This window comes from Phragmites australis, chromosome 15 (genome assembly GCF_958298935.1).
Source record: "Phragmites australis chromosome 15, lpPhrAust1.1, whole genome shotgun sequence".
NCBI lineage: Eukaryota > Viridiplantae > Streptophyta > Magnoliopsida > Poales > Poaceae > Phragmites > Phragmites australis.
Window position 1 is genome coordinate 30,130,198 of NC_084935.1, and position 15,607 is coordinate 30,145,804.

The 15,607-nt window shown below is 39.6% G+C and overlaps 1 protein-coding gene across 2 annotated transcripts; it reads right to left on the reverse strand.

The window, feature by feature from the left end:
• Nucleotides 1–11,992: 11,992 nt before the first annotated feature.
• Nucleotides 11,993–13,478, reverse strand: LOC133893367 (uncharacterized). 2 transcript variants are annotated; one of them, XM_062334369.1, is made up of 2 exons: nucleotides 12,856–13,478; nucleotides 11,993–12,315 (listed from the first exon to the last, which is right to left on the reverse strand). In XM_062334369.1, the coding sequence occupies exons 1-2, from the start codon at nucleotides 13,246–13,248 to the stop codon at nucleotides 12,199–12,201; spliced, it is 510 nt and encodes a 169-aa protein (XP_062190353.1). In that variant the 5' UTR covers nucleotides 13,249–13,478; the 3' UTR covers nucleotides 11,993–12,198. The 2 variants fall into 2 exon arrangements, with proteins under 2 accessions (XP_062190353.1, XP_062190354.1); XM_062334370.1 differs by having other exon boundaries at nucleotides 12,851–13,478.
• Nucleotides 13,479–15,607: the final 2,129 nt, after the last annotated feature.

Consider the following 15,607-nt stretch of genomic DNA (forward strand, 5'->3'; position numbering starts at 1 on the left):
ACGCACAAACCTAGCTGCATGCATACAAACTTGCTAAACAGCTAGCATTTGGGCTAACCTAGCCATTTGAAACACTGAAATTGAAGCCCCGTGATATGCATCAGAAATTCAGAATAGATAGATCAAGCTATAGCTCAAATTAACCATGGGTGATATTGGTGCAAATAAATAATAGTTGGCCAGCTAGCTAGAGACACTTCAACAGAAACAGTCATCCGAGCCGTCCCATCAGTGCCGGTTAGGGTAAAACTGACACTGATGAAGTATTAGTGCCGGCTCATAACTTCTCGCGCTCGATCAACGATCAAGTTGGGTTAAACCGGTACTGGTACTCAGTATCAGCGCCAGCTCTTGGAACAAACCGGCACTGATATTTCAGTGCCAGTTCATGGTTACCAGTCAGCACTGATACTGAGTATCGGAGCCGGTTCGTATTATGGTCCAGCACTGATACTGAGTATCGGAGTCTATAAAAGGCGCCTTCTTCTCCCCTTAACATCGGCGCCCCTTTCCGCCACCTCACCGCCATGCCGTCACCTCTGACCTCCTCCTCCGTGATCGAGCCCGTGGTGAGCTTCCTCGAGTCGCTCTCTTCCTTTAGCGCGCATCGCTTTCCTGTTTGCTAGATGCTGGTGCGGGTCCCCGATTTGGCCGAGCTGCCACCGGCCGAGCCGCAGCCAGGCCCGTTGACCATTAGGCACGCCATTGAGACCGCATGCTCGCATAGATGCTCTAGGTGTTCTCAGTAGGGGCATTTTTACCACCGCTCGCCGCCGGCATGTTTCTCCCCACCCGTTGAGCCACTACCGCCGATATTCGCCGCTGTTGGCCACCTTTTGGCCATCGCCGTCTACCACCTGTGCCTTGGGCTACTTCGCAGGAGTGCGCTGGTGCTGATGGTGTCGCTCACTGGCCGAGGTGCGCCGTCGTTCACCGCCAACGAGCTCGCCAGTGCTGCCAGACACTGTGTGCCTCCGGGCGCGGGTTGATTTTGACCCAACTTAGTGTAGCCTGGCCCCACGATCAGTGACGGTGGCTAGCCAGCCCTTGGTGAAAAAGGAATTAGGGCATTTTAATAATTGGTTAATTAAAAAATGCCTAAAAGATTATAAAATGTGTAGAAAAATAATTAGAGCTCAAAAAAAGGTGAAACTAATTATGTTGTGTTCACATTGATGTAATATACATGTTAAAAATGCATGTACTCCTGAAAAGTGTACTAAAATTCCTTTATTCTATTAATCATGCTATAAATTATTAATTACATAACTAATAAAGGAGAAATCTAAAAAAGATTAAAATCAACTCTAAATATATCAACATATATAATATGAATATTGTGTTGTAGGGATGTCAAATCCACCCGCTAGTTACAAGCGGATGTGGCAGTATTTAGAAGGTAGGTTCTCTGACCCGAACCAAGTGCCAGAAGGTGACGGACCATCTAACATGGAGCAATAAAGATGCGAGGTAATTCAATAAATTATATATGTATTTTGAAATATTGCGTGGTTATCATTTCATTGTTTTTTATTGATTGCTAAAACATAATGATAATTATAAATTTGCAGATGGACTATACATGGATGTACAAATCTGATTGTCACGGCCTAGAGTTCTTTCATGGCGTGGATGCTTTTTTTGAGAGCTATCGCGAAATACAGAAAGCCAAAAAAACAAGTGTGATGATCACTATATATGTAGTTCTTAGCTATAGAACAGATCCGTGCACACTTGGTCGCAAGGGTTTCAAGTCTGGCTATATCCGCTAGACCAAGCACGGTGAACATGAGGAGGTTGTGCATGAAGAGCAGCCCACAGTCAAAGAAGACAGAGGCAACGATATGACGGCTAACGAAGACATTGATATGTTGGCGTTCGAAGATACTTTTGTCAGCAACGATGATGACGACCTAGACGAAATGTTGTGCAATGCGGAGGGAGACTACACCAGTGATAGGCAACATGAGAAGTTTCAATGCATGATAGAGGACTATAAAATACTGGTGTTTCTGGGCTGTAAGAAAGAGCACAACAAGCTACATGTCATGCTGATATTGTTGCAAATGAAGTCTAACAATGGTTGATCTGATAAGGGTTTCAATAAGTTGTTACAATTCTTAAGGGACTTGCTTTCAAAGGGCAATGAGTTGCCTAAAAACACGTACCACGCCATAGATTATCTATCTATTGGGGTTGGAAGTAGAGAAAATGCATGCATGTTGAAACGATTTCATGTTGTTTCACAATAGGGATGCAAACTTGGAAGTGTGTCGCATTTGCGGTGGATAATGGTACAAGCGCAACATTGACGATATCGATAGCGATGACATAGCAGAGAAGAGTAAAGATAAAAGACCCTCCTCCACTAAGATGGTTTGGTATTTCTCTAAAATCTCCCATCTGAAGCGATTATTTACCAACAAAGCGAATATTGAGTTGATACGATGGCACGCCGAAGGGCGCAAGAAAGACAATGCGTAGATACCCTACTGATGGAATACAATGGAGGAACTTTGATACAAAATACAAGAAATTCAAAGCTGAAGTGAGGAATATAAGGTTCGAGTTGAGTACGGATGGGATGAATCTTTTTGGCAACATGAGCAATAGTCATAGTACTTGTCCCGTGACTCTCTGTACCTACAACCTTCCATCTTGGCTATGTATGCAGACGTTCCTTATGATGCCTTTGTTGATCAGTGGGCCGAATCAACCTGACAACGATATCGATATGTATCTCCAACCATTGCTTGAAGATCTCCTTGTACTATGGAAAGATGGCGTACAGGTGTGGGATGAATACCAACCTGAGCATTTCACCATATGCGCAATGTTGTTCGAAACGATCCACGATTGGCCTGCTCTTGCTAACCTATCAGAAAAGACTTTAAAAAGCTACAATGGATGTGTATGGTGCTTGAATGAAACAAGGAGGTTGTGGTTGAAGAACTCTAAGAAAATGTTCTACATGGGTCATCATAGGTTTCTGCGCCCAAATCACCTGTACCGCAGAAATAAAAGAGCTTTTGAGGGGACAATGGAGACTCATTGAGCTCTGAAGGTTCACACTGGGGAAATTAAGTTAGTGAACATGAAAACTTTAAAGTTAGTTGGCATAAAGTCCCTTGATTGTCACATGATGATGATGCAATTGCTTGTTGTTACAATTAGAGGTATTCTATCGGATAAGTTCTGAGACCCAATCATAAAGTTGTGTTCGTTTTTCAACGCAATTTCATAGAAGGTCATCGATCTGAGCAAACTAACAAATCTGCAGGAAGATGTTGTACATCCTATATGCCAGCTTGAGAGTATTTTTCCTTCATCATTTTTTGACATAATGCCCCATCTCATTGTTCACATCGTGCATGAGATAAAGTACCTAAGCCCCATATTCTAGATGTATCCTTTTGAAAGGTTCGTGTCAGTTCTGAAAAAATATGTTAGTAATCAAGGTTGGCCGGAAGGTTGCATGGCCCAAGGCCGGAGAACGGAGGAGATCATTGAGTTCGCCGTCAACTATATAGATCTGAAACAAATTGGTAAGTCTATATCTCACCATGAGGGAAGGCTAAAGGGGAAAGGGACGCTAGGTCATAGTACAGTCATTCCAACTATTATGTTTCATTCACCCAAGCACATTTCACAGTTTTGCAATAATCAATTCTAGTGGACCCGTATGTAAATATACACATGCAAATGCTACGGTCCACAAATCCAACAAAGTCAGAGAATTAGATTGCAAGAGAGCACAAAGATAACTTTAGTAGTTGGTTACGTAGACACATGATGGATAAAGATACAGATGATGCACTGTTGGAAATGCTAGCTAATAGGCGGTCAACTATGATTTATACATACAAATCATACAATATTAATGGATATACATTTTATCCAAGAGCACAAGACAACAAGAGCATTGACCAAAATAGTGGTGTCCATATTGATACCTACGACCGCGATGCCAATAGGGAGACCTACTATGTATTCATAGTGGACATTTGGGAGCTATAATATGGAGAACAGTTAAAGATCCCCCTGTTCTGGTGCTAATGAGTCAGACTCCTAGGTGGAGTGAATACTGATAAGCATGATATGACTATCGTCAACCTCAAACTCATCGGATATAGAGAACAGCCATTTGTTCTTGCCAAAGATATTCAAGTCTTATATATAAAGGACACAGACCCAGTTAACAAGGAGGAACACCATGTGGACCTACAAGGAAAAAGAAAGATTGTCGGTGTTAAAAGAAAGATTGTCGGTGTTGAGGATGTCGTCGATGAGGAAGACTACAATCAATTTGACAACATGCCTCCTTTCATAGAGAATGTCGACTGCCTCTCATTGACGACACTGAGGAACCTACCTACAAATGCTGTGATCATAACCAAGCTATAATCGTTAAATGAAAGCAGCTTTGATGTAATAATTAATTCAGGATTCGTCGTAATTTGTATCAAGGACATGTAGTAAGTAAGAATATGCTTTATTTTGTATTAAGTAAAAAGTTTACTGCTATAATTTATGCTTTAATTAGTACAAATAAAACCATTGTATGATACTTATAGATCTAATACATACTTACTAAGAATATACCTTAATTTTGATTAAGTAAAAAGCTTTAATTTTTTTATAAACATATACATTGCCTTAAGTAACAAAGATGTACTACACAAATTATAAACCTAATATAAAATAAATTACCTAGTATACAATAAATTACAAACTAAAATATACAATAAATAAGTTCCTGCAAAAAACTAATAATTAAGTACTACACAAATTATAGATCTAATATAAACTCTAATATTAGATAAATTACAGACCTAGATATACAACAAAATATTTTGTAAAAAAGGTAAAACAATATCAGTGCCAGTGATAGGAAAAAACGACACTAATAGCCCTAATGTAAGTGCCAGCTTAATTTTACAACCGGCACTAATAGTCCAAGTATAAGTGTCGGCTGTAGTTTACAACTGGCACTGATAGTCCAAGTATCAATGTCAGATGTGGTCTACAACCGACATTGTGCAGTTGTAGACCACAACCGGCACTGATACTCTATCCCTATATAAGCTAAACTTAGTTGCAGCCTCTTCATTCCTCGTTTGCACGCCCGTCGATTCCCGGTGTCTCCCCAACGCCACCGTTCCCAGAGCCCCGCCGTCCTCATCACTGATGCCACCTCCCCATTGTCCATGTCCCCGTAGTCAACGCCACCTCCCCACCATCCCCGTCTCCGTCCCTGTCGCTGACGCTGCCTCCCCGCCGTCCCCATCCCCGTCTCAACGGCAGCTTCAACCTGACCAGCCATCTCACCCTCTTCCTGGAGAGGGACGTTGTCATCGTCGGCACTCAGGTTGTCCACTGCATTGTGCATCTGATGAGCAATTAGTTGCAGTGCTACTAGGCTGATTGGGATTGTTTGTCTATAATATATAGTAGTTTCTTTATGCACGGTGATACATGTTTAGTTTGTACCAGTGCATTCTCATGAAGTTTACAATGTTGGGTATGAGTGATAGTACTCTGCGATCTTAACAGGTGACGCAAATAGCTAAGTAGTCAAACGTGAACACGTCTTTGTATGTACTAACATGGAGACAGATGATTGACTTTAAATACAATACTAACAATCCAAATTTATTTACTTGTCCTATTTATAAAGCTTTACATTTTTGGAAAGGTGTTATGTGGGTAGCCCAAGCTATAATGGTAGGAAAGTAAGGTTTTGGGAGGACAATTGGATATGTGCTGCTAGTCTAGCTATAGTTTTTTAAGATTTGTATGTACTGATCAATGAGAAAACTAGATTAGTAGTTGATGTGTGGGATGGTAGTACTTTAAAATGTACTTTCAGGAGATGTTCCTGATAGTCTTATGAATAAGTGGGATGAGATATGCCAGATAGCGTCTACAATAGTTTTTTCTGATGAGGACTCCAAAAATTCACAAATTTGGACTGAAGTTTTGCTATGCCATGTAGATCCCATGCACGTGATTGAATCTGAGCTGGTCATTGATGAATTGTGTGATCAAGGCAAGCATCTATGCATACTCAACCTATTATGTTTATGTGTCTTTCAAATTGGAGATCTATATGGAATTGTGTGATTCTTGCATTGTCAATCCTTAATAATTGTTATCCTATCCTTGTTAACTGGAAAAACTATTGTTTTCCTATAAGATTCAGACAAAACATGTTTCTTTTAGATAGTTGTAGAACAATGACTGATGGATGGGTGTAGACCATATAAAAGATCGATGATATAGTTGTAGACCATCGAAAAGATCGATGATAGAGTTGCAGCCTTCAGAAGTTGGCCATTGAATTGGTCGAGTTCCTGGACCATCAAGATGTTGGCCACCTTGAGGCTAAATGAATCTGATGTGTAATTTGAATGCATAATGCTTGTATGGACCTGATCAATATGTGTTTTGTACTCTGTTAGGGTATGTTTAATTAAATACTTGCTTTCATGCTCCTATTTTTGTTCCTTATATGAATTGGTTGTGACATTACTATGTTGTTATCGTAAACATGCTACATGACATGGATGTCAATCAATTGATATTCATTTCTCTTTTCATTGCTAATTTAGCAGCGTTTTCTCTGGTCTATTAATTAAAAAACAAAAGAAATTGTTGTAATGATGTTTCAGAAGTAAAGTTTTGTTATCCCTTAATGTGATTAAACATAACCTTTCAGTTTTGCTTCATCTATTTGGGTGGAGGACCATTTTGTCTGTCTTTTATCGAAAGTAGGTGATGTAGACTTAAGATATGGACACTTATGATAAACATCACTTGTTGTTGATTCATGAATAACGGGCACAATACATATAGTTAGAGATATGTTGAACATGTTATAGAAGATTTGGACCTATTACCTTTTATGCTAGTTGCTATTTTTTGATGTATCCACTAGCTGTCATATATGCTAATATCGATATTGCAACAAATTTGAATAGATGGATTTTTTATGTAGGAATGGCACATAAAAAATCAAGTTGCTGCCCACGGATGTGCTCCCCGATACAAGGCCCTCCTCTGACTAGGGTCCAATCTCAGATGATGCTCAGGAGCAAAGCCTGAGTGCATACCTCATCCTGAATCAACTTGATGCTGATGCTCTGAAGGGTCCGATCACTGATAATGCACTCTCGTCTCCGATCACTGATGTTGCACTGGATGGTCATTCGTCCGAAGGACCAAGGCGTGGTCGAGGTCCTAGCAAGATGCTTGAGGGACATTTTGTCATCACGGATGTCGATTTAGCCGGGGAGCCCAAAAAACCTCTACACATACTCGGGCAATTCAAAATAGCATGCGGGTGTCTTGTAAGGGACCACGTTGTAATCACTTATAGAACTTGAAGAGGCAAACGAGGTGACAAGTGGGCGGTTCCCAACAGCATCAAGGATTTCATGTGGGGGCAAGTTGTCGCAAAAGTTCGAGTACCCTGAAGGATGCAACATGGCCATAGTGAAGCATCAGGCCCTAGTCATAATGGTTAGAATTTTTAAGAATTTTAATGGTAAATTGTATAAAGATTATCACTGAAGGGTCGAATGCCAGACTAGGATGATTATCTGACGGTGAAAGATTGTTGGAATGATTTTGTGGAGTATAGGGATTCGGGGGAAACAAAAACGATAAGTGAATCAAACAAGACCAACTCCTAGAAGAACTTATACCCCTACATAACTGGCTCACGCGGGTACGTTAGGAAACTTGATTAGTGGGAGAAGATGGAAGACGTAACTAAAGGCAATGTCACACCTGTGAAGGCTGAGTGGATTCCACGAGCGAAGAACTACCTATAAGGAAGAGGGGTGACTCCTGCAACTAATGGAAGCTTATGCTTCAAAAGCGAATGAGAACTGGAAGTCACATAAAAGATTAGAGATGCCCATGCCTAGTGTTTCCAGGACTCTTTCTAGGTAGACAAGGAGAACGATGAGCTAATATTGGTATTTGGAAATAAGGAGCACACCGGTCGCACACGCGGTAAGGGTTTGAGGCTTTGGAAGGTCGGATTAAAAAAAACACCAACACTTACAAGACATGAATAAAAGAAAATATTTGGCCATGCTAAAAGAAGAACTTGCAGAGGAGAGATGGATGATAGATGCCAAAATAGAAGCAACTATGCAGCAAGCCCGGAAGCAAGCAAGGCACAAGTTATTATCCGTCATAGATAATGATTTGGTGCCAAGCCCTAGTGGCCCCCAGAACAGCTGCGTGTCCATAGGGCTTCTAGGAGAAGCATTAATCTGTCACCCCATGGATGACATCATAGAAAGCAAACCATGCAAGCTTGTCGTGCCAGTCTTGGGTGTTCCCACCACGGTGGTTAGGGGTATAGCTAAGTAATAGGTGGAAGGGACCCTCTTCAATGGTCATCCGATACCCCTGGGATACGTCAAGATACATGTCAATAGTGTAATACATAAGTACCGTAAAAGCATGTTGGATTACCCTGGACAGGTGGGGGAAACGAGGCTCTCAAAAAACGTAGGTCATTACGTCATGTGGTGCAAGTGCAACAACATATTGTTTGGCGAAGACACAAACGAGTCTGGGTCTAGTTTGGAGTTATGGGACGCACCCAGAGGATCTCTGCCTCCTCTGCTGTCGCCTTCACAGCCACCCAGAAGCTCTCCACCTTCTTCGCCGTCGCCTCCATAGCCACCTAGAAGATCTCCACCTTCGTTGCCATCTCCACAACCATCAAGAAGATCTCCAACCCGTTCGCCGCAACTACCTATCCTACTGTAGAAGCCGGTAGAATCTGCACAAGCTCAGAAGTCGATGTCATCTCCGGAATCGACTTTGTCACAGCAGTGAGCAATAGCTAAGAAGCGGCAGTTAGCATCTAAGAAATCAGCATCTCCTCTGCCTTATGATTTGACTGATGAAGAAACTAGAAGGAAAGTGAGCACCGATGTCACTGCACACTTGAAACGTACTGAGCCTAAGAAGAGTGATATCGATATAGCAACAATCACCAAGTTTCTTCAGACTTTGACAAGATCTATGGACCCACCGCTAAAATCCAACTATGTGTGCATCATGGGTAAGAAACAATTGAGGAAGGCATCGATCGAGAAGATAAAACAACAAAGAGTGCTAAAACAATAAGAAGAATTAGAAAGAAATTTTCTAATTATGCTGGAATGACAAAAGAAGCACTTTATGATGAGTCCAAGGTTGAAAAGACATAAACTAAATGGCAATTTAAGCATGGCAAACCACTCATCGAGTCCGTGTCAAAGCTAACAACCTAAATGTGGAGATTCCATGCCTGTTACTTGGATCAGTCGAAGGTTGGTAGAGAGATGTTCACGTTCCAATACAGACATTGTGATTTCCTCCACAGGGACGGTGAAGTCTGGATTCATTTCGAAGAAATGTATCAATTCTACCACCAAGACGCCCTCGGAGTTCAACTCATAAGTTTGTGGACTCTGTAAGTGTCTTACATGTATAATTCACAATATAAATTCTTGTACTATTAGATTGAATGTCTTAACTTCTGTGTATGTAGAATAGAGATACATACATACGGTCAAAAGGACATCACTGATGTAGGATTCCTCGACCCAATGAAAATAAACCAGACGATGGCCGCCACCCTACCACAGGTAACTGAGGATTATGCACTTGAATTTATTCAAATGTACAAATTAAAGAAATACATACTTTTACCCTACAACCTTGGGTACGTGTTTTCCTCTATGTTTGTACTACTCTTTTTTAGCATCACGACATTAGGACTTAGGACTAATTACCTAAGTTACATATTGCAGATTTCATTGGGCCATCTTTGTCATCTAGACTGACTATAGCAGTATCGTTGTCCTCAATGGGAAATAAAATCCAGTAGCCGAATACCAACCATTCATAGACTTGCTACAAAGATAAACTAATCATTTCATGAACGCTTTAGTAAACTTCGAATTGATTGAATCTAAGTCTGGTTACGGTCAATAATCACACACGTACAGGGTGTACGCGCGCTACATCAAGAGGAATGAGTCACTTTCCATTATGGAAGGAATGGAAAATCGTAAAAGACTTCTCTTGTAGGCTTCAGACCCAAGACAACAATTTATGTGGCTACTATGTATGTGACTTCATGCATGGATGGACCAAAAACAATTATAGTACCATTACCAAAGCTGGGGTAATTGGTATACATATTGTTGATTAATTTTTAGTTCCTACTTGTGTTCGAATAGATTGATTTTGTCAATTTTGTTAATTGCAGGACCTCGAGCTAGAAACATGTATCCCCATGCCGCAGAGAATCAATGCATTCAGGAACAACTTTGCGGGTTTATCAATGACCAAGTCATTCCAGAGTCTGGTGTTCGCAAGCTGTCCCTTTAATTAGCCCGTGGAGATCGTTACTGATTCTTCTCAAGGCAAAAGGCGTTATTCAGGGTCTTCAGTCAACAAGAACAATTGAATGATATCGCTTCTTACCCTTTTGTTGCATACTTTTATTAATTATGAACTTTTATTGCAAACTTGTATTAGTTATGATCGACAGTGACATGTGAAATAACATAGTTATGTATACATGAATGAGATGAGATGTGAATGAATTGTGTATGTGTGTGATATTATATGTGCTGAGATAATTATATGTGCATGTGAAACTTGAATGCATGTTTATCTTGCTGTATGTGACATTATTTGCGTTGTTGCCAGCAACTGCTAGATTTTCTACAGGAAGAGAGGCCATCAGTGCCTGCTCATGACAAAAAACCAGCACTAATACGAAGACTATCAGTATCGGTATGTACCAAAAACTGACACTAATAATTGAGTATCAGAATTGATTATTTGTTACGAACTGGCACTGATAGTCTCATTATTGGTGCTACTTTTTTCATGAACCGGTACTGATAATTGGTGCTGGTTTTTTCATAAACCGCCACTGATACTCATTATCAGTACCGGTTAATAAATCAGCATCGATAATTTATTATTAGTAGTAAAGAGTAATCAGTCCTGATTTAAAAATTGATGCAGCAAGAAATAAAAAATACGACGGCTGTATGATTAGATACTCCAGAATATATACTGTGGGTCGGTGAGTGGTGAGTGAGGCGCGCGCATATTTCATCCCATGCATGCAATGCATGCATGTGAACTGACGACGATGCGATGCGATGGACGTATTAGTTTGCTTGCCCGACAAAGCGAGTTAGCCAAGTCAAAAAGCTTATCCACTCTTGTCGAATCAATAATGACTCGAGCAAAAATTCTGCATAATTGGTACTATATAATATTATATATATATATATATATATATATATATATATATATATATTCAGTTCAAAAATTAGGACTACTACACATACGCCAATCAGTTTTTTTACAATGACACCCGTTTTCACAGCCTTAGTTTGTAGGTAAGAGCGGTCTCGCTCTGTACGTATACGCCCACTTCATGCATGTCCGTACGAACGCTCGGACTCAAACGCAGGTTGGCACTCTCCTTATATATAATAGCTCAGTCAGGCATTTATATTCAATTATCGACAAATGTACCGGTTCCGAATTAATTCCACCGTGGCCTTCATCCTTCGATTCCTGATAGACTTGTGTGATACAGTATTAACATAACTCATGCGTGCATTTCGATTTCTCCAGAAGTCACATGCATAGTTTAATTTTCTAGGGCACCTAGTCAGCTAGTATAATCTATATATAAGGAATTATGCACTTATTTTATGCACGTGTGGATCGGATCCTATACTACAAATTTCGTTCTTCAAATCTATAAAGTTGATTCCTTGAGGTATTTACTACTTGTGAATTTTTTAGGTGAAAGTTACGGAGTGATATCCAAGGAAAAATATTTCGGATGAAGCCAATGATTGGTGCTCGCCTAGCTGATTCAATCATGCATAATTGTTATTGCACAGTGCACAGTGACACTCGCACAGCATATATATACATTGTGAATCCAACACCAAATTAGATAAGCTAATAACCCAGGCCAGACCGGGCAGAATCACAAATGTGGAACAGTTTGAGCAGTCCTAGTTAGTTTACAGAAGATAGATGCATGGTCGATGCAGCTAGTCCACACACAGTAGTTTAAGTAGTGGAAGTAATCAAGCAAGCCTCCTCTTTTCTGCATTTGTACTGCAGTCGTTGCCTGTTGCATGCCTATCGGCCAGGTGGCCCAGTGTTCAAATCCTCCCACTGACGTCTCCAGCACTTCTCCGTTGTTGCACTGGTGGCCGGTCTTTGTTCACACCGGACAGGATTAATATTCCTTACCTCCTGCTCATCAGACCAGCAATAAGCACGTACCCAACTCAATTTTTTTTCTTTGAAAGATCACAGCGAGCTAAGGCTTCAGCCAAGCATATATATAAAGAAGAAAATAATTAACTTAGTTTATAAATAAAACCGGACTCAAAAATCTTAACAAATGTACGATTTCATAAAGTAAAATCGGCGGTTAATTTTGAGACGATAATACAACCTCAACTTAAACGGAACAACTCCTACATCAAATGACAAAACCGGACATCAGACAAGATACCCAACTCAAATTAAGTAGTAATCTTTGGACATATTATTTCAATCAAGCTAGCTAGCTAGTGAGTAATTAAAATTGTAGTGCCAGATATACTAGCTAGTTTGCATGCATTTCCATGCCTGTCCTGCAAGCATCTTCGATCGATCTACCTAGAAACATTTACAAATTTTCGTTCCAGGAAAAGAAGGAAAGTAGGAAATGCTCACAAGCTCTTAATAAAACGGAACGTGCAATAGTTAAGAAACTTGAAATGGGAAATAGGTAGGTAGGTACCTTACCTGAGGTCCATTTGGTAGCAGCAGAGGTGGCCAGGAAGCAGTGTCCTCCAGTGGATCTTCCTCCACCTCCTCCTTCTTCTTCTTCTTCGTCATCTCTCCTGCTTTCACCTTCACGGCCTTCGTCTTCTTGTTGGCACTGGACAAACTTAAGCCGCAGGCACTCCCACAGACGTCCGCATCCTGCAGCTTCTCCCTCGGCGCCACCACCCCTGCCTCCTCCTCCTGGGAAGAAGAGTGTAGGAAGTAGGCGGTCCAGCCGCTGTCTACGTCCTCCGAATCAGACACAGTAGCAGCAACAGCACTAGTAGTCCGGAGTTGATGGTGGTACTTGTTGCAGTGGAATAATGCGGTACAGCAGCAAGTCCTAGACGATGAGCTGATAGACTCACCCATAATTTTTGCTTGTATCTATCTAGGTTGCGGTGATGTGTTGTGCTGAGATCGAGGTGGAAAAGAGTGAAGGAATAATCAGCAAGGTAAAGGTAGGCTAGCTGCAGTCATGGATGGTGCTGGCTGTCATCTCGTAACAGACAAGGTGGAAAATAGTAGCAGTGTTTGATGGATGGTCGATCTATCTATCAATGGAGGCTGAAGGGAGGTTGGTGATGGACTTGGTGCATGTGTGTGTGAGCGCATGCTATTCTATATAGTGACGAGCGTGAGAGGCGTAGAGCACAGTTAAATTCGATGCACATGCGCTCGATCACCGTACAGACACACGCACGTGTGCTGGTGGGCACAACAGCAGGACGACCTAGCTAGCATGCAATGCAAGCCTGCTTCATTTGGGCCGCAAAACCTGTAACCACCGCACAGTACTGACCATTGAACCATCCTACTGTAGCTATCTAGCGCCGTTCATACAGTAGAAAAAGGCAAGTGCAGGGTACGCTCGACACACATATGATTTGCCAGCTCAACCAATTAGCCAACAGCTCTAGTGGAGTCAATCTACTTTTAATTTGATGCGCGCACGTACCAAAGTGCTAGCTACTGGAATGCATTCGTGCGGCGCTAAACTAGCTAGCTATTCATTGATTTATTGGCCATTGATCTTCTCTTTGATTCTTGTATGATAGATATATCCTTTTCGATCACATGAAAAGAAAAAGAAATCTTGAAAGATAGACAGATTAGAGGTGGAAAATGGATAGCAGGTAATCAAATTATCTAATATTTGTATCCGTCAAAACACGAATATAGATATCCGTATTTGTATATCCATATTCGTATTCATTTCTAAAATAGATACTAAAATGGATATATCTGGATTTGTTTTTGAGAATCCGATTCAAATGTGAATATCTGAATTACTTTAAATTTGGATGTGGAAATGGATAATATCCATATCCGCCAACTAGGGAACCAACTTTTGCTAATATTTTAGAAATTTCAAATTTGAACAAATTTCAATCAAATTTGAACAAATTTCAGTCAAATTTGACCAAAATTTAAATTTTTGACATGAATTTCGAATGAAATTTCTATAATTTTGGTAATTCTAGTAATTTCAAATGTGAACGAATTTTTTACACACTAAAATAAAAATTCTTATCATTAAAGGTGTAGGATATTTACTTACGACTCGATCGAATAGATATTTGAATGCAAATTCGGATTTGTATTCATATTCATATTAAAATATGAATAATAATATAAAAATAGACTATTTAATTCGCATCCAATCCGTTTTCATTTGTATCATAGATAGATAGTGCGCCTTCTGTTTTGAACACATCCATTGCATGCTTTGTATATTAATTCGGCACCTACTTACTTAGACCATAGTGGTTAGCTAGCGTGGAGAATCTTGTTGTTGGGGTGCCTTCGCTGCCTGATTGTGTGTCCAGTTCTATTGTTCAAGTCGTTGTACTAGTAGTACTATATGGTAGGCCGGTCCAATCTAGGGTTAACATTAAAGACCACTCGATATTCGTGAGTATCAGCCAATTATTGTATTTAAAAATCAATTAGTTTTTAAATTTAAATTCAAAAATAAAAAACATAAAAAAAATTAAAAAATACTCGAGACAATTCTAAGACCTTCTATTAATGCTTTTCAAAAATAATTCATTTGCATCATATTTTATAGAGAGAAAGTTTGAAAAAAATGCTGAAATAGGTTGTATGAACTTGATGATTTGGCCCATCACGTTAATGAAAGCTTAACATGTAAAATATTTTTTTATGTAGGGCATATCTTCAGAGGATCTTTAAAATTGATATTACTTCATTTAGAGTTTTATTAATTTTTTCATGATTTTTACAAAGTTCACAAGCATAAAGTGAACATATTAAGAAAAAATATTGTAATTAACTTCTTCATGTGTACCATTATTTTTTCTACATAAATCATATTATAAGTAAAGTAATGAAAGTGGTTTAACTAATTTTGAAGATGTGATGGGTTAATTATGAATTAATCTAGTTGCAACACATTTACACAATCATGTATGTTACAATAACTATTTCATAAGTTCATGTATTTTTAAAAGACATGGGATCATGTAAGAATACTAAAAAAATTAGTTTCATGATTTTAGATTAGTAAAGAATTAACTATACATTTAACTATGTTTAGCAAATATATTTTCTCACAGAAAATATACAACTTTTTTATGAGTATAAATACTTTTATCATGTAGATCATGTTACAATAAAACCAACAAGATTTGTTTCACTTAATTTGAAACTCAAATGAATTAGCTATCAATTTTACAAGATTGAGCTATTTTTTGGTTATTTTTTGAAC